The sequence below is a fragment of the Benincasa hispida genome, chromosome 1, assembly GCF_009727055.1.
Source record: "Benincasa hispida cultivar B227 chromosome 1, ASM972705v1, whole genome shotgun sequence".
In the NCBI taxonomy this organism is placed as follows: domain Eukaryota; kingdom Viridiplantae; phylum Streptophyta; class Magnoliopsida; order Cucurbitales; family Cucurbitaceae; genus Benincasa; species Benincasa hispida.
This window is the reverse complement of record NC_052349.1, coordinates 4,383,467-4,407,338: the sequence shown is the minus strand read 5'-3', so window position 1 is coordinate 4,407,338 and position 23,872 is coordinate 4,383,467. Positions and strand designations below refer to the sequence as shown.

General features: G+C 35.5%; 1 protein-coding gene across 1 annotated transcript; it reads left to right on the top strand.

Annotated features, from left to right (window-relative positions):
* The first annotated feature begins 576 nt into the window (after positions 1 to 576).
* On the top strand, positions 577 to 2,398 carry LOC120091049. Its single transcript, XM_039048891.1, has 4 exons — positions 577 to 770; positions 962 to 1,094; positions 1,497 to 1,725; positions 2,064 to 2,398. The coding sequence occupies exons 1-4, from the start codon at positions 577 to 579 to the stop codon at positions 2,396 to 2,398; spliced, it is 891 nt and encodes a 296-aa protein (XP_038904819.1).
* Positions 2,399 to 23,872: the final 21,474 nt, after the last annotated feature.

The following is a 23,872-nucleotide window of genomic DNA, read 5'->3' as shown; positions in this document are numbered from 1 at the left end:
GCTGGACCTAAAATCGGGCTACCACCAGATCAGGTTGAACCTGAGAGATGTGGAGAAGACTGCTTTTCAAACGCACGAGGGACATTACGAAATCTTGGTAATGCCTTTTGGATTGACCAACGCTCCATCCACGTTTCAGACTTTGATGAATGCTATATTCAAACTGTATTTACGACATTTTGTGTTAGTATTTTTCGATAACATCTTGGTGTATAGTAGAAGTTTAAAAGAATATTTGTAGCATTTGGAAGTTGTGTTATTAGTGTTGAGGGAGAATGAACTATATGCTAATCGTAAGAAATGCCAATTTGCTAAGGAACGGGTGGAGTATCTGGGTTACATAATTTCGGGGAAAATGAGTGGAGGTAGACCTAGAGAAAGTATGAACTATTGGAATGGCGAGCACCTAGAACAATCAATGAAGTGAAGGGATTCTTGGGATTGTCCGGGTATTATCGGCAATTTGTGCAAAGTTGTGGAAGTATGGCAGCCATGTTAACTTAAAATTTAAAGCGATGAGCTTTTCAGTGGACTGGTGAAGCTCAGTAGGCATTTGAGATGCTTAAAACAGCTATGATGACGTTACCAGTACTGGCATTACCAGACTTTAGTCTGCCTTTTAAGGTGGAAACAGATGCTTCAGGGTATGGCATTGGGGTTGTGTTGGTGCAACAGACGCGACCGATTGCTTTCTACAGTCATACCTTGCCGATGAGGGACCGAGCGAAACCGGTGTATGAAAGGGAGTTGTTGGTTGTAGTAATGGCTATGTAAAGGTAGAGGCCATATCTGTTGGAAAGATTATTTGTGATTAAAACATATTAGAAGGCTTTGAAAGTTTTGCTTGAATAGAGGACCATACAACTACAACATTAGAAGTGGGTTGCTAAATTGCTCGGAAATAATTTTGAAGTAATCTACTGTCCAGGTTTGGAGAATAGGCTACTAATGCGTTTTCCAGGGTAGAAACTAAGGCTCAACTGGCTCATTTGACAGTCCCTACACTGAAAGATATGACAAACATTCAGAGGGAGGTGGAGCAAGATGACCAGTTGCAGCGTATCAAAAATAGAGTTCTGCGAAAAGAGGAAGGAGTACAAGATTTTTATATACATCAGGGAGTGTTAAAGTTCAAAGGGAGTTAGTGATCTCAAGCACTTCTACTCTTATACTTACTATATTGCATACTTACCATGACTCTGTCTTTGGTGGGCACTCTGGATTTTTGAGAACATATAAAAGAGTATCTGGAGAATTATAGTGAGAGGGGATGAAAAGGGATGTTAAGAAATATGTGGAGTAATACATAGTTTGCCAAAAGAACAAGACCCTAGTGTCTCCTGCAGGGTTGCTGATGCTACTTACCATTCCTGATGTGATATGGGCTGATATATCAATGGATTTTATTGAGGGATTACCTAAAGCCAGGGGTCTTGATGTGATTTTGGTGGTAGTGGATAGGTTAATCAAATATTGCTCACATTTTGGCATTAAAGCATCCTTTGAATGTCGAGGTTGTGGCTGATATATTTTGTAGAGAAGTGGTGAAGTTACATGGTATTCCAAAGTCTATTGTTTTAGATCGAGACAAAGTGTTTGTGAGTAACTTTTGGCAGGAACTATTCAGACTTTCGAGTACCAAGCTTTATAGAAGTACAACCTATCATCCCAAATTGGATGGCCAAACAGAAATAGTGAATCGTAGTGTGGAAATGTACTTGCGATGTTCTTGTAGGGAATGACCAAAATAGTGGATCAACTAGTTGCATTGGGCTGAGTATTGGTATAATACCATATATAATGCTTCAACTGGTTTGACTCCTTTTCTAGTTGCATATGGACGTTTTCCTCCAACTTTGGTTTATTATGAGGATAACTGTACTTGAATGCTACTTTAGACCAACAATCACGAGATAGGGATGAAGAATTGCGTGTCCTCAAGAAGCACCTGCACGTGGCTCAAGATAAGATGAAAAAGTATGCAGACAAGAAGTGGAGGGATGTGGAGTTTTAGGTGGGGGATTGGGTCTGGTTGAAATTGTGTCCTTATCGCCAAATTTCAGTACGACAAAAGAAGTATATCAAGCTATCCCCTAAGTACTATGGGCCGTATCAGATTATTGACAGGATTATATTGGTCGCTTATAAATTGGAGTTCTCACCTATGGTGTCAATCCATCCTGTCTTTCATGTATCTCAGCTTAAAAAGTTATTGGGGCAACAAGGAGGGAGTCAATCAGTGGATCCTTTGGTGAATGAGAACCATAAGTGGTTGATTGAACCGGAGGAGGTATTTTGCTATCGTCCTCACTCTTCTCGACAAGGGCGTGAGATTTTGGTGAAATGGAAGGGATTGCCAAAGCACGAGGCAACTTGGGAAATGTTGGATGACTTCTAGAGGCAATTTCTAGATTTTTACCTTGAGGACAAGGTAAATGTGGAGGAGGGAGGTAATGATAGACCACCGGTTATATTTCAATATCAAAGAAGGAGAAATAAGGGTAATTTAGGAAATGAGGACGTCACGACAGTTAGGGGAGATGAGGACCACAACCAGTGAAGACTTCGATTCGGTTAGAAGAATGTTTCTATTTAAAATTAGGGGAAGCGAGAAGAGAAAGGGAATTTTTGTAATCAGAGTTTTGAGGGTAGGGAAGCTTAACTCTCGTGTGTGAGAGGAAGCTGGAGATAGTGTTTGTTTCTTAGAGAGATTTTGTAATCGTGTTTCTTCTCGTTTAGTTCGTCGTGTAAACAATCGTGTAGTGAAATTCTTAGCATATTGAATCGTGTAGTTCATCGTGTTCTCAATAGAATTCTTCTAAACGATTTGGTTTCTATCATTTTTCAAGCATAGATTAACAATCACATTTATGATGAGACTAGATTGAAATGACTTAGACAGGGTTCTAACACTTGGAAACTCTTGATTGAAGATTCAGCTTAGTTCGGACTATGTTCTGACTCATTCTAGCGAAGATCCAATTTGTTTTGGGTAAGATTTATGTAATAGTCTCGTTTAGACTCTTTTGGACTAAAATGTTGTAAGCTTGTTTCTATTCCCTAAGTTTATTTTCTTTGTAGTTTGAATTCGTTTTTGGAATATTCTAGCAGGTTTTGAAGATGTCCAAGGCTATTTTGTAGGTAAGAATGATCAATAGAGTTCTCATTTTGCAAGGGTAATGAGAAATTTAAACACGAGTCAGGTTATATGTCTATATATTAAGGTTTTAAATTGATATTGAATATTGAGTGTGTTCAGGATGGAGGGAATTTAGAGTTGGATCGCATATGACACTTGAATGTTGTGTTTGTTTGTCATGTTGGTTAGTAAACTATTTGGTTGGCTTACATGTGTTAGCTTATATGTTACATTGTGAATGATAGAACATTGAGTTTATTCATTTGGTCATTGTGTTTAGCTTGATGAGGTACATCTACCTCTGAATTTTTGGTGTTTAGGATGCTTATGGAATTTTGTTTTCTTATCGCTTATTTGCATACCGTTTATACTTAAAAATTTCTCCTTTGTATTTTATTAAGGAACTTGCTATTTCTTTCTGTTGCCATAGGTATTAACACTTGCTAACAAACAATTAGATAGAGTATGTCATTTAGGGGCTGTTTGGGGTACTGAGTTGAGATAGGATGTTTGAAGTTCATATGTCTGTAGAGTTCATATATCTGTGGAGTACATATGTCTGTGTTTTAGATGCAGAGTTATTTGATCTGAGTTTACGTGTCTCTGTTTGGGTTGTAGAATTGAGTTCATATGTATGGGTATCTGATGCAGTTTTTTGAACTCTAAATAATCTACTTTTATGGTTGCTATTTTTGTTTGAAACTTTTTTACTCGATAATTCTACCTATCTTTGTTTGAATTAAATATGGATTGCAATTTTTTTCTTTTAATTTTTCAAGATTTTTTTCCTTTCTTTTTTGTGCAATGAACAACAATTAACCAATTTCTTGCAGAAATATGGTTAAATAAAATGAGAAACCAAAGAGAAATCAAAACTTTTGATTCCAAATTTTCTCCATAAATTTCATTATCATCTTCTTCTTTTTCTTCCTGTTATTGCTCTATATTTTTACTCTATCATGAATTTTCTTTTAATTAAATTTTCCCCATCATCTTAGCAACCAATGAAATGTCACCGCATTTCTTCAACAATTTTACTTTTAATTCCTCTAAATTTGGAGGATCATCATAGAAGAAAACTCCATTTTTTATTAATTCTTGCTAAAAAAATGTTCCATAAGTTTTATTATAATTTTTTTTTGTTATATGTTACATACTTTTAACTATAGACATACTTTTCTTCTAAATATTCTTAACGTTCATTTGATATTTGAACTCAATTAAATAAAAATATCTTTTACAAATTTTTACGTATAAATATTGTAAGTAATGTAGACAAAATACTATTATTTATAAAATGAACAATCCTACAACATACTTTAACAGTCACCAGTCTTATAATAATCGGAAGTGGTTGTCGAAGTTGATTATTGAAAATGATTTTGTTGGAGTTTTAAGTCAGAGGTGATTGTTGGTTGCATGAAGTTGTCGTTGAAGTTTGTCATCGGAGGTGGTTTTCGGAGCTCGAAGTTGATCACGTGAAGGTGGTCGTTGAAATTGTTCATCAAAGATGATTTTTGCCGGAGTTTGTAGTTAGAGATAGTTTTCGGAGTCCGAAGTTAGTCATATGAAGTTGGTATTAGAGTTGGTTGTCAGAGTTTGTCGTCCGAGGTGGTTTTCAAAGTCCCGAGTTGGTCGTCTGAGTTGCTCGCTCAAAGGTGATCATCGAAGGTGATTTTTTTGTCATAATTTGTCGTCGAAGGTGGTTATTAGAGCCTACGAAGATGGTTGTCGAAGTTGACTATTGGAGTTTGTTATCGAAGCCTGAAATTAATTGTCGAAGTTGGGTCATTAAAGGTGGTTTCTAGAGCCCAAAATTGGTTGTTAGAGTTGGTCGCGTGAAGGTTTTCGGAGCTCGGAGTTGGTCAGGCAAAGGTGGTCATCGAAATTTTTCATCAAAGCTAAGTCTGTCTCTTATACACATCTAGATGTGTATAAGAGACAGAGTGGTAGCTGGGTGGGCCATTGAAAACATTAGAGTTAGGGTGAGTTTGGTTGAGTTGGGGTAAGTTGGTAAAACCAACTCAACGCCACCAACATTTAAAGTTTGTGGGCCAAACGGTGAGTTGGTGAGACAAACTAATTAGAATTAAGGTATTCTGCACTTTTCGATTGAACCAATTACAAGATCCAAGGAACAAGGATTCAACAATCATTTATTCTTCATGTACAAGATTTGATAGGATCAATTCATCCTCTATTTTATGTGGAAAATGTGATCCAATAGATGACGAACCATTTAGTAGAAGGTCAATGTTTGCTCGGTTGAAGTGGAACATGGTGTAGACATTAAGTTTCCATGAATTCAAGCACTTTGAAGAATTTTTGTATTAAGTTCATAAACATTTTATTGTAATTTTAGTTTTAATTTTATTTTTATAACTAGTCAAAGATAGAAACTGTCGTTAATGATGTTACATTAAAGATGGTGGTTGGAAGATGGTGGACGGAAGATAGTGGCCGGAAGATGGAGAACTCTTTTAATGTTTTATTTTGACTTTTTCTACTTTACATTAAATAGGTTTAAAATCTCTATAAGGCTATATAAAGTCTTCTTCCCATCCATTTGTAATCAAAATTCGATGAATGAAATTTGAGATCTCATATTTGAGACTTTTCCCTTAGAATTTTGTAATTCTTGTGATAGAATGTATGTGAGCCATTCAATTTAATATTAATCAAGTTGATTGCGGAGTGACTCAATTTAGAACAAGATTTCCCAATCTTACTTCTAGATCTTCGATCAAGAGGTAATCTAATTCTAGTCTTTTCTCGGGGTTGAACTAAATCATATAGGGAGGTGTTAATTTCTTAGATTCAAAGGTTCTTGCTACATAATACCTTGGGTCTTTGGGCTGAAGGTTAGGGACCGTAGGTTGCATCTTTGTGGCTTACTCTAAAATTGATTCTATCTTTCTTAGTCGTTTTTGCATTTTTATTCACATTTCCATTTCTATCCATTTGGTTCTTTGTTGTCTTCATCCATAGTTCTTCATCCTTTTATCTTATTTCAATCTTCTGGATCAAATTTAGATCTTTGAAAAAAAAAATTTAAAAAGCAAAAAAAAAGTGAAAAAGGTGAAAAAAGTTGGAAAAGATCCAGAAATTTGTTTTTGCAATTGTTCATGCAAATTGTATGTTTAATCTTGAATATTTGAATCAATTTGGCATAATTGAGTTATAACATTAATTCTTTCAATTTTTTGTCATTTCCTAGGTCAATTGCATGTTCATTTGAGTGTCTTTATAACTTCCTATCATTAATTGTTGAAGACTATTCAAATCTGAAACTTTTAAAATTCCTTCTTATCTTTCATTCTTTTTCTCAATGCAAACGGCTAAATTTGATTTTATGGCCTTCAACAAAGTTTTAGATCAGCCTTGTATCTTAAAGTTTCGTCAAATTCATTGAGTAATTATCCCTTTTTATTTGCAATTCCATTGATGTTTTCAGTTTTATCTGAAAACTGCATTGTGCTTTCCTTTATATGTTTGTTCTTTTCACTGTTTTCTTATTCTTTTTATGGTTATTTCTATATTATTATTGAAAATAAATATTTACCTAGGGTCTTTTTTGTAATTTATCATGCACCTAGGGTTTCCTACTTCTCTATTTATTTGAGAAGTCTTCTTGTAATCCGTGTATATGAAAATAATAAAAAATCAGTTCTTATCGTGGTTTTTTCTCCCTGGTTAAACTTTTGCGTTCTTTTCTTCTCCCTTTTATATCATGGTATCAGAGCATGACGACGAAACCTTAGTCATCTTTAACGAAAATTAACCAATCTTCGTCAGCTCCGAACGTCGATATTGCGGCCACAATACAGACAGTCGTTGAGCGATACCTTCAGACCGCGCTGCTTCATCTTCTTTAGCTGACTACGACCGATAGAGCTGTCCCGCCGATCAGCTTCAGTTGCCCAACTGAAACCTACCTGACACTTTAGAACAACGTCGATCCCACCCGCATCGCTCACCAGATCGAAGGCCATCCAATCGCGGCTCTTCCGTCGATCGGTGTAGATCCGTCCGCACATTCCCGCCGTTTGCATCTGTTCGTCTTCGCCCAGCTATAGCCGCTAGCTCTTAGCCAGCAAACCGACTTCCCTTTGGCCACTGCCGTAACCGATTCCTTCAGTTAACTGCAAACTTCTCCAGCAGCTGTCCTCCTCAACTCGAACAGCTCGATTAGTGGCAGCTCTCTTCAGCCGAGCCATGATACCTCCTTCGATCAACAAGGTCCTCTAGCCGCGCCAAGCAGCAACAATGCAACTCATGGTTTTATCCCGATGGCTTCAAGTGGCTTTGAGCTTGGAGAGTCTTCGTCTCATTCTCTTGGACAGCAGCCGGTTCCAAGGAATCAAGGCAATATAGAACCTATCAGTGTTTGTCCAAATGAGGTCCAACGTCAGTTTGCCCACCTCCAGCAGTAGATTGCAGCTCTCGGAGCCATTCTTGGTACAAACTCACAATCTGTCCAACCAGATCTCTCCGCCAACGTACCGATGTAATCTAAGAATCTGGTAAATTCTTTCCCTGCTTTACCCATAACGAATTTTCTGTCTAGATCAATGGGAAACTCTACAGAGTTTACTGTTGGAGAGAAGCTGAATGGCCAGAACTATTTTTTCTGGTCTCAATCAATCAAGATGTCCTTGGAAGGGTGTCATCAATTCGGATACTCAACGAGGAGATACCAAAACCGAGGCCGGGATATCCCCAAGAACGTATTTGGAAAGGAGATGATTCTTTGTTATGATCGGTTCTAGTTAATAGCATGGAATCCCAAATTTACAAGTCATTACTCTATGCTGTAACCATTCGGGACATTTGGGATGCCGTACAGAAATTATATTCCAAAGGACAAAATGCTTCTCGGTTATACACATTACACAAATGGGTCCATGAAATGTGAAAAGGGATCAATGATGTGACATCATACTTTAATAAATTGTCTCTACTATGGCAGGAAATGGATTTGTGTCGAGATATGGTCTGGGATTGTCCTTGCGGGGGAGTCCAACACTTCAAAATTTAGGAAACTGGTCGAGTTTATGACTTTCTAGCTGGGTTGAATTCAAAGTTCGTTGTTGTTCGTAGTTGGATATTAGGCCAGCACCTCATACCCTCTCTCATGGAGGTTTGTTCGGAGGTACGTTTGGAAAAAGACAGATCGAGTGCCATGAATAACCCGATAATCTCATCAATAGATGTCGCTGCTTTTGCTACGAAATCTTCTGGGTCTGACAATGATAAAAAGGAATTATAGACCCTCTCCTGTTTGTGAACACTGTAAGAAGCCATGACATTGAAGGAAATCGGATATGAGGATTCTCCATGAGCAGCGAAATGATCGTTCCAAATTCCATTCGTATTTGAACATACACAATTACAATCAAGAAACGGAAACATACAGATCATGCACAATAAGAAATTACAGCATGCTTTACGAAGATCAAGGGAAGAATTATACATACATTTGAAGACTCATCTTCAAAATCCCTCGATCACGAATGCTTGTTCCGACTCCAAGCCAGCAACACACGAACGCTCGAAAATAGTACGATCAACAGCGAACTCGAACATAGTGATCTTCCACAACGAACGACCTCCAAAAACCTCGACTTAGTCGATTGAGTACGATACCACCACAATGGCTACCTTTGTATTCTCGGTGTGAGAATCCAGAAGTGTGAGCTCTTTGTGGACTTGGTTAGAGGAAGAGACCAGAGGGATAACAATCTTGAAAACGGTTGAGCAAGTGGAAGATGACAAAGATCTATCGTATAGACGATGCCCAATCATTTAACAAATGCTCTGCAATCGTTTAGCAAAAGCTCTACGGTCCTTTAGATAATGACCAGCTGAGTGAACTATCGTGTAGTGTCACTCCACGATTGTTTAGTCTCTCTTCAACTATCGTTTAGTGAATTCTATTCACTTAACAGCCATTGTGAGTCTTTCCGAGAATCGGAAAATCTCAATACAACAACTACTAAATTTAGGAAAATATTTTTCGTTTTAACTCACGGTTACCATGAAAACCACCAATAACCTCTCACTCAATTGGTTATCAGAGAAAAAGAGATAATTATCCAATAATTAATATTATTATAAATATATATGATAACCAATTTACCATACTATATTTATAGCCTATAGTTTTAATATTTCATCTCATGAAATATATAAACCATAGTTTTTTTTTTTATTTCAGGGTACTTAATGTAAATCTCATTCACATTAAACATTCACTTGATGTATCTCATACATCATACCAATCATATCATATATAATCGAATTACCTCTTGTCAATTTGAATATTTCAAGTCAACACCAAGAACTGATTCTCAACTTGAATCCATTGAGCTACCAAGGGGACCTTATGGACCTGTAGCTCGAAGCTTCAATGATACGTGAATAACTGACTAAACTTTTTAGTCACGGGATCCACCATCCGTTAACTGTCAGGTACTTCACTAAAGACTAATCAATAGTGCAATAACCCTTCACAGATTTCTCGTACGTACAACTGGCCAATAGTCGTTATGTCCCTGTAGTTACATCTAACTCCTTAAGTACCACTGATCCCTCTAATGAATATAAGTCATGTTTCTACTATGATTGAGTCCTCTCTTCCAAAGAGAAGTTGTGGCCACTATGTTCAAGACTCGGAATCAGTTCTTAAGGAAGCAATCTATCTACTTACCCCTGCTTCAGGGAAGAAGTGAATTCCATCTTGTGTAATTGAGTTCCCAGCTCCTAAATCAGACAAAACCTAAAAAAGGTAGGCATGTTGAGTTGGCAATCTGGCCACTCTCACCTATACTAATCAAAGGACCACCCTCAAAGGCAAGAGTTCCCAAAACACTCAGGATTGAGGTCATGTCACCTATGGTCATTTAGGTGAGATGTAAGTCTCAAGTATCAACGACGTTATATAAAGAGACGAATCATCTCGTGGTCCAGTCTTATATAAACTCTTTATATAGGATACCCCACTCGCATGTCTCCACAGGAATGGTTAGGATCTACCCTCTGTAGTAGTTCACAATAGTTGCAAACCTCTATAAAGCGGGTCATATCCGTAGTATCACCAGGATTAGGTATCCCTCCTTAATCCTTATACTATAGACCTATTTAGGTTATCACTTAAGGCATGATCCACTTGTATATCTCATATACATGTTTAAGTTTTCATACAATAACTATGTAGCTTTGTTTATTGGATATGAGTAAATGGAAGATAAAATAACTCTTATTTTATTCATAACAATGTGTACAGTTTACAAACTACGAGACTCCGAGAGAATTAGGACACCAATCCCAACAGACATACGAAAGATCAGTGTTGGAAGTTGCATGGGAGACCTCCAAACAGCAAACGGTGGCAGTCCCATGACAAATCAAAATTCGGGCGTGCTCTTGTGGGTGACTTGACGAATGGAAAACCTCAGGTTCACCTCCAGCAAATGGTCAGAATAGCTCAGGTGTTGTTGGTGTCAGTGCCATTGTGTAGTCAGGTACGGTTCAGTCTTTTGGCTTTCTTAGTGTTAATGGTAAAAAAAATCATGGATTGTTGATTCAGAAGCTACAGACCATTTAACCGGCTCATCTGATCAATTTATTTCATACTGTCCGAGTACTGGTAATGAACGGATTAGAATTGCATATGGTTCGTTTGCTCCGGTTGCCGGAAAAGACCATCTTTACCTGTTTGAGGGTTTAATGTTGCGTGGTGTATTACATGTTCCAAATATTTCGTATAACTTATTGTCTGTTAGTAAAATTACAAGAGATATGAGTTGTCAAGCCATTTTCTCACCGGACTCTATTTTACTTCAGGATCTAAGCTCGAGGATGACGATTGACACTGCCCGGCACGATAGGGGGCTCTATTTCCTGAGTAATGATACTTCCTCTAGGGATTGTTATAGGACTAGTCTCGTTTCTTCGTGTTATTCTACTTCTGAGAGTGATTTTATGTTATGGCATTTTCACTTTGGGCATCCCGGTTTTCAATACATGAAATATTTATTTCCACATCTATTTCGCAATGTTAATGTTTCGTCCTTAAAATGTGATGTGTGTATTCAGGCCAAATAGAGTCGCGTCTATTTTTATTCTTAGCCTTACAAACCATCCAGACCCTTTACCCTTATTCACAGTGATGTTTGAGATCCCTCACCCATCAATACTACTAACGGTAAACACTGGTTCGTCACCTTTATAGATGACCACAATCGACTTACTTGGGTCTTCCTTCTTACAAATAAGTCTAAGGTGTCATCGGTCTTCCAACAGTTTTATACCACTTTGGAAACACAGTTTAACACAAAAATCGCAATTCTGCGAAGTGACAATGGTCATGAATTCTTTAACAACTCCTTCCAAGATTTCATCGCATCTAAGGGAATTGTCCACCAAAGTACTGGTGTCTACACTCCTCAGCAGAATGGAGTGGTCGAACGAAAGAATCGTTATTTGGTGGAAGTTGCTCGTTCTCTTAGAAAGTCAATGTTTAGGTATTGCACCTTTATCTGGGGGAATCTGGTTACTTGGAGGAGTAAAAAACAAGGGGTTGTAGCCACAAGCAGCACTGAAGCTGAATATAGGGGCATGAGACTAGGGATATGTGAAGAGATCTGGTTGAAGAAAGTTTTGACAGATCTCCATCAAGACAGTAAACTCTCAATGAAACATTTTTGTGACAATAAAGCAGCAATAAGTATTGCAAATAAACCTATTCAGCATGACAGGACAAAACATGTGGAAATTGATAGACATTTCATTAAGGAGAGACTGGACAATGAAAGCATATGCATTCCCTATATTCCTTCAAATTAGCAAGTCGCGGATGTCCTCACAAAAAGGTTGCTCAGAAACAGCTTTGATTATTGTGTTAGGGAGTTGGGTCTTATTGATATCCACTCCTCTACTGAAAATAAATATTTACCCTAGGGTTTTTTTGTAATTTATCATGCACCTAAGGCTTTCTACTTGTCTATTTATTTGAGCAGTCTTCTTATAATCAGTGTATCAGAAAATAATAAAAAAATCAGTTCCTATCGTGGTTTGTTCTCCCTATTCTAGGGTTTTCCACGTTAAACTTTTGCGTTCTTTTCTTCTCCCCTTTTCATCAATTATCTTATCTTTCTTATATTGAATAGCTCTCTATTTCAAGAATTGTTTGTATATAAGCCTACTCAATATAATAATTTAGCCACCTTCCCAAATAGCCTACCTTTTTGTGTGCAAACACGAGTGTTCCTAAGTAAAAAATTAGTGAGTTGAGTGTGTGAGGTCCTTTTAAAATATTACTATCAGTTAAAGAGAGGGATATCATATGGAGATTAGTAAAACTCGGTATAGAGAAGCACAAGCTGATGTTATAACTCGATTGACCCAAGTAGTTGAATCTTTGATGGATCGGGTAGCTAGGATGGAAGGAGCTTTGAGGAATCCTCAACAAGGGGAAATGGGTTGTAATGAAGGAGTTGAAAATGAAGAAGACGATGATAATGAAACTCTTTTAGTTAGGAAAAACCTAAGGGGAATAAGAGTGTTGGCCAAGGTAGATGAAGAGGAAAATGAAGGGAAATGAACATTTTACAACTAAGAAGGGTAGAAAGGGAGTACCAAAATGAGAGAGGAGAGGAAAGAGGAATTGGAGGAGTGAAGCATACAATTCCTACCTTTCATGGGACAACGGATCCAGGGGAGTATATGCAATATGAGAGTAAAATCGAGCATGTTTTTTATTGCTACAATTTTTGCGAGGAAAGGAAAATGAAGCTTGATGTAGTTGAGTTTGTTGATTATGCAAGTGTATGGTGGACATCCTTGAAACTCGAATGGAGAAGGAATTACAAAGAGCCAATTGAAACTTGGGAGGAGTTAAAGGCCCTAATGAGAAAAAGGTACATTTCTAAGCACTACATTCAAGAACTCAAGCAAAAGCTTCATTCTTTGCAGCAAGGATCCAAATGTGTGGATGATTATTATAAGGAAATGCAATCCCTTATGAATAAAGCAAATATTGATGAAGATGGGGAGGATACAATGGCTAGATTTCTTAGAGGAATGAACCGAGAGTTGGCCAATCAAGTGGATAGGCAAACTTACTTTGACGTGAGATAATTGTTACCCTTTGCTGTTACAATTGAAGAGCAATTAGCTTGGGAGAAGTTGCACAACCATAGGTGTGCTTCTTCTAAATATACTTCTATTTCTACTAACACTTGGCAAAAGAATGCAAATATTGGGAAAGTTGATTTCAAGCCTAGGAGAAAATTTGAGTTTGACAAGAATGATTAGGCTGAGAGCACCAAGGGCAAGGAAAAATTGGAAGGGTCCAAGGAGGAATGATAAGGCAACCCTAACCCTCAACCCAAAGACTCAAGCTATTATATAGCAAGAACCTTTGAATCTAAGAAATTAATACTTCCCTATATGATTTAGTTCAACCTTTAGAAAAGGCTAGAACTAGATTACCTCTTGATCGAAGATTTAGAAGCAAGATTGGAAAATCTTGTTCTAGATTGAGTCACTTCACAATCAACTTGATTGAGGTTAGATTGAATGGCTCACATGCATTCTATCACAAGAATTGCAAAATTCTAAAGGAAAAGTATCAAATATGAGATCTCAAATATCATTAATAAAATCTGATTACAAATGGATGGGGAGAAGGCTTTATAGTAGTCTTGTAGATACTCTAAACCTATTTAATATAAAGTAGAAAAAGTCAAAATAAAACATTAAAAGAGTTCTCCATCTTCCCACCACTACCTTTCATCTACCATCTTCCAACCACCATCTTTAATGTAACATCATTAATGCAGCCTCTATCTTTGACTAGTCATAGAAATAAAATTAAAGCTAAAATTACAATAAAATGTTTGTGAACTTAATACAAAATTTTTTCAAAGTGTTTGAACTCATGGAAACTTAATATCTACTCCATGTTCCACTTAAACAAAGCAAACATTAACCTTCAATACTCCAAATAGTCCGTCGTCAATTGGATCAACATTTTCCACATAAAATAAAGGATGAATCGATCCTATCCAATCTTGTACATGAAGAATAAATAATTATCGAATCTTTGTTGCCTTGGATATTGTAATTGGTCCAACCGGAATGTGCAGAATACCTTGATTCTTATCATCTTCCTCCTCCTCAAAAGGATTCGTCCTCGAATCAGGAAATTCATCACCAATATAAAATACTCAAGTCAGCAACATTGAATGTAGAACTTACCAAAAATTCTCCTAGAAGATCAATCTTGTATGCATTGTTGTTAATTCTTTCAAGAACTTGAAAACGACCATCCCCCCTTGGATGTAACTTTGTCTTCCTTTGAGATGGAAATCGCTCCTTGCGAAAATGTACCCAAACCCAATCACCCGGTTGTCGGAGCTTGGAGTTGGTCATCAGAGTTGTCATCGAAGATGGTTGTTGAAGTCGGGTTTTGTCACCGAAGTTGTCATCAAAGGTGGTTGTCAGAGCCTGGAGTTGGTCGCTGGAGTTTTCGTCGGAGGTGGTTGTCAGAGCTTGAAGTTAGTTCCCAGAGTGTGACAGTGGTCAATGGATGGGCCATTGAAAATATTGGAAGAAAGAAAAGTTAGAGTGAATTGGTAAAATATGCCAACTCAACTCCCCCAACATTTAAAATTGGTAGGCCAAACAATGAGTTGGTAGATTTTACCAACTTAACTCAACTCATATTAGTGAGACAAACACCCCCTAGTGATTTCTTAACTCAACCCAAAACTTCATATTTTACAAGTTATTTATATAAGTATCTCATCTCTTTGACAGGTTAACGGAAACAAATGAAAGGAAATGATTAGAAAATTGATCCTTCTTGTTAACCATGCATTAAAGGCAAGTTGTTGATAATTAGTAGTTTTGTGTCATTTATACTGGAATATTGCTTGTTGTGTTTGGGAATAAGTTGTGAAAAATATGCACACTATGTTTGTTCCTTTTTCTGATGTGTCCATTGGCTCTAATAGATAATTTACATTATTGTGGTATTGCTTGTTTCTTTGAAGATAGAAAGGAGATATCTTTTTGTCATTTCATCAATAGATATGATGCAACAATTTTATGCAAGGACGGAAGTGTTGATGAAGTATGCACTATTTTATTGTTTTAGTTTCTTTGTAAAAAACTTTCCAAGTTTGGTTATTAATTCGTTAGTACTTGTCCTTTGAGGATATTCAATAGATTCCTTGTATTTTGTTTCTTTGTATAAACTTTATGAACTTTATTTTTATATATAAAAGTTCTTATTTATATTTGTACCAATTTTGTATTAAGATCAAATAGTTGATGATGGAAATTACGTGTGTCGATCGAAATTACGTGTGTAATGACAAGATTCATTGATTAAACAATCTATGAAGACGTGTATTTTATTGACAATACGAAAGTGTCATAAATATGAAATTATGTAACAATAAAAATGTGTCATGATATAATATTTGTCATTTGTCATGGTTTGAATGTTCTTGACAATAAAGTGACATGGTTAAGATATTCATGACAAGGAAAAAAATGTCACTATGCATTGTTTTTTAATACATTTTATAACTATTGTCAATACCTATAATGCTATAGCATTAAGTAACTTTGAATCAATTAATGGCAATGATAACATGTCATAATAAACTTAACAATGATAATTTATCATTGTCAGTTATTGTTCATTGTTGACAATTATTTATTATCATAAAAATTTTAATTATAACATTTTTCAAAAACTGTCATTGATGTTCATACCTTTACCGGCGATACAAAGACACAAAATAAGTGTCACAAATTTTAATTGTGACCATTTTTAAATGTCATGGAATCCCAATTTTGTAGTAGTATAAATACAATAAGTGTTGCAAAAACGTGTTACACTATCCAAAAAAAACATACATAAATACACTTACTTGATGGTTGTCTCACTCTAATCGATTTGTGCAAGACCTAGTTAAAAAAACATTCATATTAGAATTCAACCCAATACATCAATGTCAACGTAACAATAATAATAATATTCATATAGGCTATGTATACATTTTTAATGTTCACAATCTCTCTTAACATATACCCATTACCTTTACGCTTAAAACAATCAAAACTATACTTGAATCCTATAAATAAGGTTCAACTGAAACTTTGAACACATAAAAGACTCATAATATCACAATATAATCACATAAGTAAGCTTCAAATCACATTATAAGCTTCAAATCAAACTTTAATCATATAAATAACCTCCAAATTTAATTCACTCTTCAAAACTAAAAATCTAACACACTTTTAACATAGAAACTTGATATAAAAAAAAAAAACAAAAAGAATATTGTAACTTGTCTAAATTTTTAAAGATATAACAACTAAAATATCATAAACATAACCAATCAAATTATAACAAACAATAAAACTTAACAAGCTCACATGAAAATAATGCTAAACTTGATATGAAATCTAAAATAAATAACGATAGTAAACAAATAAATTTGAAGTATAATCACAAAATATAACATATCACATATTCAATAATTAGGGTATAAAAAACAATCAAATCACTTGAACCTCTAATGAAATTAGGAAGCGGTAAGAAGAAAATCGATTGGTTCTTAAAAACTAGCAAAAAGCTAATAGCATATGAACAAGAAAACTAATTTTAAGAAAGAAAATAATAGTAGAAACTAAAAAGAAGGAAAAGAGAAGGAACCAAAACACAAAGTTAACTGCTAAATACCAACAGACCATTTATGCCATATCAGTTGCAAATCAAAACGTTTCCAATGAGAAGATTCTTAAAAACATACAATGACAAATATTTGGGATTTGCAATAAAACATGCTAACAAGAATAACATTTTTGTACCGATGACCCAAACACATCAATAGAAGAATTCCGACCAATTTGATATGGCAAAAGGGTAACGATACTCACCGAATCTTACCAAAAAGAACTCTAAACCTTGCTGGCTACTATTCGAATGCATCCAAACTCGCAAAGTCTGAACCTTATACGCCATGAGTAATCTGATTTGAACGGAATCGGAGAGTGAGTAGAAGTTGAAAGCCAACCCCAAGGTCAAAAATGTCGATGAAGAGCTCATCGAAAAGAAAGGACACTATTGTGAAGCTAAATGAAGCGTTTTTTAAAAAGCTTAGTTCATTTGAACTTCACTTTAGTATGTATTCCAAATAGATCAAAGTAGGGAATAAATATTCATATAATTAAATTATACAAATTTAGTATTAAAATTAAAATTTATTAAGCGCTATTAATATTTTTCTAATTTGTAATTAAGGTTAAAAAATAACTTTTAGTCCATAAATTTTCATTGAAATAACGATTTAATCCCTAGACTTTTGTTTATAATGATTTAGTCCCTGTATTTTGAATTTTTTAACCATTTAATCTATGAACTTTATTAGGTAATAATTTAGTCATTGTACTTTAAAATTTGTAACGATTTAGTCTCTATTATAGAAATTAGTGTTGAGATAGGCAAATCGGTAAACTAATTAAAGACTCGGTATTTTTATAAAATACAAAGTCTACATCATAAAATATAAAAAATCCATCTAATTTCGCTTATTTTTTTTACATTAGGAACAAATTGTATAAATTTTAAAGTACACTACAAGAAATCGCACTTCTCCCGACGCCTCAAATCCCCGGGAAACGATGGAAAATGTGTCGGGAGATCCTCTCTCGAAAATAAACGGATCGTCGGGAGTTTGGTTGGGAAAAATTCGTCAGGAGAGGAACTTCTCGATGCATAGAAGAGTGCATCAGGAGTTGTTCCTAGAACTCCCGACGAATAGAAGAACACGTCGGCTAGTAATGCAAGAACTCCCGGACGCGCTCTTCTATGCGTCGGGAGTTTTAGAACTCCCAATGGCCTGTTTTATTCGTCAAGAGTTAGGGGAACTCCCGACGCGCTAAAATATGCATGGGGAGTTCCTTCATTGGTTGAATATTGACTTTTAAATTTTTTTAATTTGTAATTTGTAATTTTTTTAAAATTTGATCTGAATAACCTGTAAAGCATCATTAACCAACTCCAACAAATTCACATACTAAATAAAAACAAACAAAACGAAGTCCATACTATAACAAATAAATGAAAAGTTACAAGATCCTACAATAAAATAAAGTCGTTACTAAATAAAAGAAAATTGTTTTCAGAAATACATTGAAGAAATAAAATGAAAACAACATCAATAAATACAGAAAAGAAAACAACGTCTGGAACATAACATCTTGAACAATCGTTCAACCTCATCTCCGAACAACATCTTACAATAAAACAAATTCAAATGTCATAATCTTTTATAAAAAAAAACGATTATGACGGAACGAACACCCCCCCCCCCCATAATACGTTCAAACTTCACAAACATCCATAAACACACAAACACTCCTAGTTGAATGCCAAAACGAGCAAAACGAGTATAATCAAACTCTTCCCACCCCCACGACATTCCCGACGCTCATAAACATAAAAAAAAAAAAACACACACAAAAACCAATAAGTTCAACTCCAAAACAATTATAACCAAACTCTACCCACCCTCACAACATATTCAAACTTCATAAACAAGAATGAACACACATAAAACTCAAACTTTCTCCCAAAAACAATCTAAACCAAACTCGACCCACCCCCAAAACACATTCAAACTTCATAAACATCCATAAACACACAAACAATCCAAGTTCGACCCACCCTCCACACACAATAACGACAAAAAACACATCAAAATCCAATTGTTTGGCTACCATAACTGCAGGATAGCCAACAATTCTTTATCATAAAGCTACTAAGACATAACTACTTTGCTACCATAACTGCAGGATAGCAACATATTAGACAACTAAATAATGAAGTAATTATACCTAATTCGATGACCCTCCTCTCTGTGATCGTATCATGTCTTTAATCATTTTTTTCATTTCTTCCATTTGTCTTACATGATCCTCTCTCATTTGTTTTTTAACGTCTTTAAATTCCTTAATCCTCGACTGGGACTGTTTGAAATTAGCTCTCAATTCCCTCACCTCCCTCTCCATTCCTTGAGTAGATGACGAACTCGATGAGCTACTACCCCTTTTTTTTACTTAGGTCTAGGGCCTCAACCTAGGCCTTTTGAATATTCAAGTAGTCTACCCAAAACCGTCTCATAGATTTCATCCCCTATTAGTGGTTGAGAACCTATCTATAGTGGGGTTGGGTTACAATTCTAACATTTGATTCTGGACATATTAATTAAATGTGTAAGTGCGAGCGACTGAAGTTAGAAATGAAAAATAACACGAAAGTAAATACAAAAAAAGGTTACATGTGCATTTTAAGCTGCCTAGTTCACGAACTTGCCACCTTTAGAGTGTGTTTCTCTAAAGAGGTCAACACGTCCTATTTTTCGACATTCCTTTGCCTGCAACTCTGATTGAATTTGCAAGAACGACTTTGATCTGCCTACGTGGTCGAACGGTAATTTCTCTTTATTCTTCTTGTTTGTTTCCGACATTTCCTGCATTCAAACAAAAAAAAAAACAAATATTCTATAATAGTAAATAAAATGAAAACAACGTCAATAAATACAGAAAAGAAAACAACGTCTGGAACACAGCATCTTGAATAATTGTTCAACCTCATCTCCGAACAGCATCGTACAATAAAACAAAAATATTCAAATGTCATAATCTTTTATAGAAAAACGATTATGACCGAACGAACACACCCCCCACAATACGTTCAAACTTCATAAACATCCATAAACATACAAAAACTCCTAGTTGAATGGCAAAATGAGCAAAATGAATATCATCAAACTCTACCACTTCCCCCCTCCCCCACCACCACGACATTCCCGACGCTCATAAACATCAAAAAAACACATAAAAACCTATAAGTTCAACTCTAAAACGAGTATAACCACCCCCACAACATATTCAAACTTCATAAACAAGTACGAACACACATAAAACTCAAACTTTCTCCCCAAAAACAATCTAAACCAAACTCGATCTACCTCCCACAATACGTTCAAACTTCATAAACATCCATAAATACACAAACACTCCAAGTTCGACCCACCCCCCACACACAATAACGACAAAAAACACATCAAAATCCAATTGTTTGGCTACCATAACTACAGGATAGCCAATAATTCTTTATCATAAAGCTACTAAGACATAACTACTTTTCCATAATTGCAGGATAGCAACATATTAGAAAACTAAATAATGAAGTAATCATACCTAATTCGATGGCTCTCCTCTCCGTGATTGTATCATGCCTTTAATCATTATTTTCATTTCTTCTATTTGTCTTGCATGATCCTTTCTCATTTGTTTTTTAACGTCTTTAAATTCCTTAATCTTCGATTGGGACTATTCGAAATTGGTTCTCAATTCCCTCACATCCCTCTCCATTCCTTGAGTAGATGACGAACTCGGTGAGCTACTACCCCTTTTTTACTTAGGTTTAGGGCCCTAACCAAGGCCTTTTGAATATCCAGGTCGTCTACCCAAAACCGTCTCATAGATTTCATCCCCTGTTAGTGGTTGAAAACCTTCTAGAGTGGGGTTGGATTGTAATTTTAATATTTGATTCTGGACATATGAATTAAATGTGTAAGTGCGAGCGATTGAAGTTAGAAATGAAAAATAACACGAAAGTAAAACAAAAAAAAGTTACATGTGCATTTTCAGCTGTCTGGTTCACGAACTTGCCACCTTTAGAGTGTGTTTCCTTAAGTAGATCAACACGTCCTATTTATCGACTTTCCTTTGATTGCAACTCTGATTGAATTTGCAGGAACGGCTTTGATCTGCCTACGTGGTTGAACGCTAATTTCTCTTTATTCTTCCTGGTTTTTTCAACATTTCCTACATTCAAATAAAAAATAAAATAAAAAAACAAATATTCTATAATAGTAAATGATACATGCTAATAATTCTAACATGAAATGTTTCACTCTCAAAGCGGTCACACAAAAAATACCAATCTTCTGGTCTATTTTTAAGCCAGCTAGGCAAGTTGGCACGTGCTTGTTGAGGATTGCCACATTTCCTATAATGTCTGTTCAAATCTGCTCTAAATTCTTTGAAGGAGATTTGCATTTGATGTTCTATAAAATGGTTAAATCGTTGACTGGATAGATCAAGCACGAAATGAGGCTACAAAAGAATAAAAGGAGAATTAGCATATATGATGTTCATGACTCTTAGCCTACAATTGACTCTAAAAGAATAAACTTATAACTTACCAACAATTGACTCTTAGCCAATTCTATAAACTCTTTGGAACCTCAACAAAAGTACGACATTGTACTGGAAATGTAGATCTGACAGCGACACCAATCGCATTACTAAATCGTAATTACAATTGTTATTAGACGGGACTTAAACTTTTCAATTTTGAATTTTTGTAATGTACTAGTTGTAAAGGACTAAAGACTAAACTAAGTCCAAAATTAAGTAATAGATAAAAGGGGTCCCTTTTTTTGCCCCTAATGTTATTGATTTGGTTTGAAAACCAAAGTGTTTTTAGGGGCATAGAGTTGAATTTTCCTTCATTAAGTTAGTTGAATTAACAGAGGTGAACAATATGTGATGTATCGTTTTACTCATACATGTGTCGAACATCTCACAAACTAAATAATATACGTCAGTTACTCCTCTCGTTTTCAGTTTGAATACCCACCTCTTCATGTTTATCTTTTAAGAAGAATCCCTTTAAACTCTTCTAACAAATGAACACACTATTGCCATATCCTATAAGAGAGATCAGACAAGTCTTTCACAAGTTTGCCTTGAATAGTTGATTCAAGTTAGCCAGGCTGAACTGTTTTATACAATTATTAGAACTCAAGAAAATTTTAGACTTTAGAAAGAAAACTCAAATCATCAACTTCTAAAACCAGTTTCCTATCCATGCTCATCATTAGAGACCATGAGATAACTTTTAAGAAGAGTGATGATTAAATGTTCATAGAATTTTCAAAAGAAGTTTTAGTCATATACACAAACATCATGGTAAATTTGAAATATTTTTTAATTAGTTTTAGTCAAGCAAGTCACTAAATCTCTAACCTTAAGAATTAAAAGAAAAAAAATACTCAATCCACCAAACTGCAGAAATTGTAACATCCACAATCCACAATTCATAATAACATCCACAATCCACCAAATTGCATAAACTGTAACGTAATGAAATAGGCCAATCTCAATTAGGGCAACAAAGAAGGAAAAAAAACCTTATGCTAGAAACATTTGATTTAATTTAAAGAACAACAAGAGAGACAGATGCTAAATGACAATAAATCAAAGCAAAAGTAATTGGATTTCACAATGAGGGCATTGGTTCTTCGGGAATTCGAACTACAAATGCTAATATAAAAGTGATGGGAAATGAAACATTGGCTTGAATTCGTAAAATAAGAGAAAGAAAATGAAAGTAGGGGCGTTCAAAAAAACCGATAACCCAAAAAAATCGAACAATCCAACCCAACCCGTGCGGTTTTGGTTGGGATATCAACTCATTTGGGTTGGGTTGGGTTCAAATAAATGAAAATTTTATGGGTTGGGTTGGTTCATGGGTTCACCTAATATAACCCAAACAACCGAATTTATTTATTAACTTTAAAATATATACTTTTTATTACTTATACACAATTATATATATATATATATATATATATATATATATATATATATATTGATTTTAATTTTATTTAATTTCAATATTTTTGAATAATTTATTTTTCAGCCAACTCTTAAAAGTAATTTCTTTACACTATAGAAAGAAAATTTTCACTATATAAATTGAAATCGAGTTGTTAATCTTAATTCAATATATGAAAATAATTAAATTAGATGTTTACATATTTATGTTTTGCTTCCTTTTAGAACAAAATTTTAAATACATGACCCAATTAATCTGAACCAACCCAACACAAATATTTCATAGTTAGATTGGGTTGGGTTCATTTTTTAATAAGGGTTATTTGGGTTGAAAAAATTTACAACTCGAACAATTGGGTTGGGTGTAAAAAGTCTTTCAATCCAACCTAACCCAATCCATGAATATCTCTAAATGAAAGAGATGTGGACGAACCTGTTGAAAGCTTACGAAGGACACCGGAGCAGCGAAGGAAATGGGAGCGACGAACAGCTGATGATATTTGAACCGAACGGCGAACGATGAAGGAAATGGGAGCTTGCGAAGGCACGCAAACGACGAATGGCACGCGAACGACAGGCAAGCGACAACGACAGGCGAGTGGCGACGACAGGTGAGCGGCGAACGGATCGAGATAAGGGAACATTAGCTAGAGTTTTTTAGATTGGGGTTATTGGGGAAGAAGAAAGGTTGCCCGATCTGGGTGTTATACCAAATATGATCTCCTGACGATTATCGACGGCCGTCAGAAGATCCGTCGGGAGTTTTTAAGGAACTCCCAACGAATAAATTACCACGTCAAGAGTTACTATAACTCTCAACGGGTAATGTCCGATCGTCGGGAGATAGGACTCTTACGGCGTCGGGAGTTCCTAAGGTACTCCAGATGGTCCCTTATGTCGTTAGGAAAGACCCTATCTCCCGATGACCGATCTCCCAACGACAGATTTAGGCATCGGGGGAGTTGTTTTTTTTTTTTGTAGAGGTACAAGAACTAAATTGTTAGACTAAAATTCAAT

Bases quoted from the DNA above. Each gene is read 5' to 3' on its own strand.
- LOC120091049 (XM_039048891.1), top strand. From the start codon at position 577: ATGACGTTACCAGTACTGGCATTACCAGACTTTAGTCTGCCTTTTAAG. The intron at 1,095-1,496 runs GTACAAGATTTT...TTGGCATTAAAG, and splicing joins TTCTGCGAAAAGAGGAAGGA to CATCCTTTGAATGTCGAGGT. The intron at 1,726-2,063 runs GTTCTTGTAGGG...GCCAAATTTCAG, and splicing joins TGTGGAAATGTACTTGCGAT to TACGACAAAAGAAGTATATC.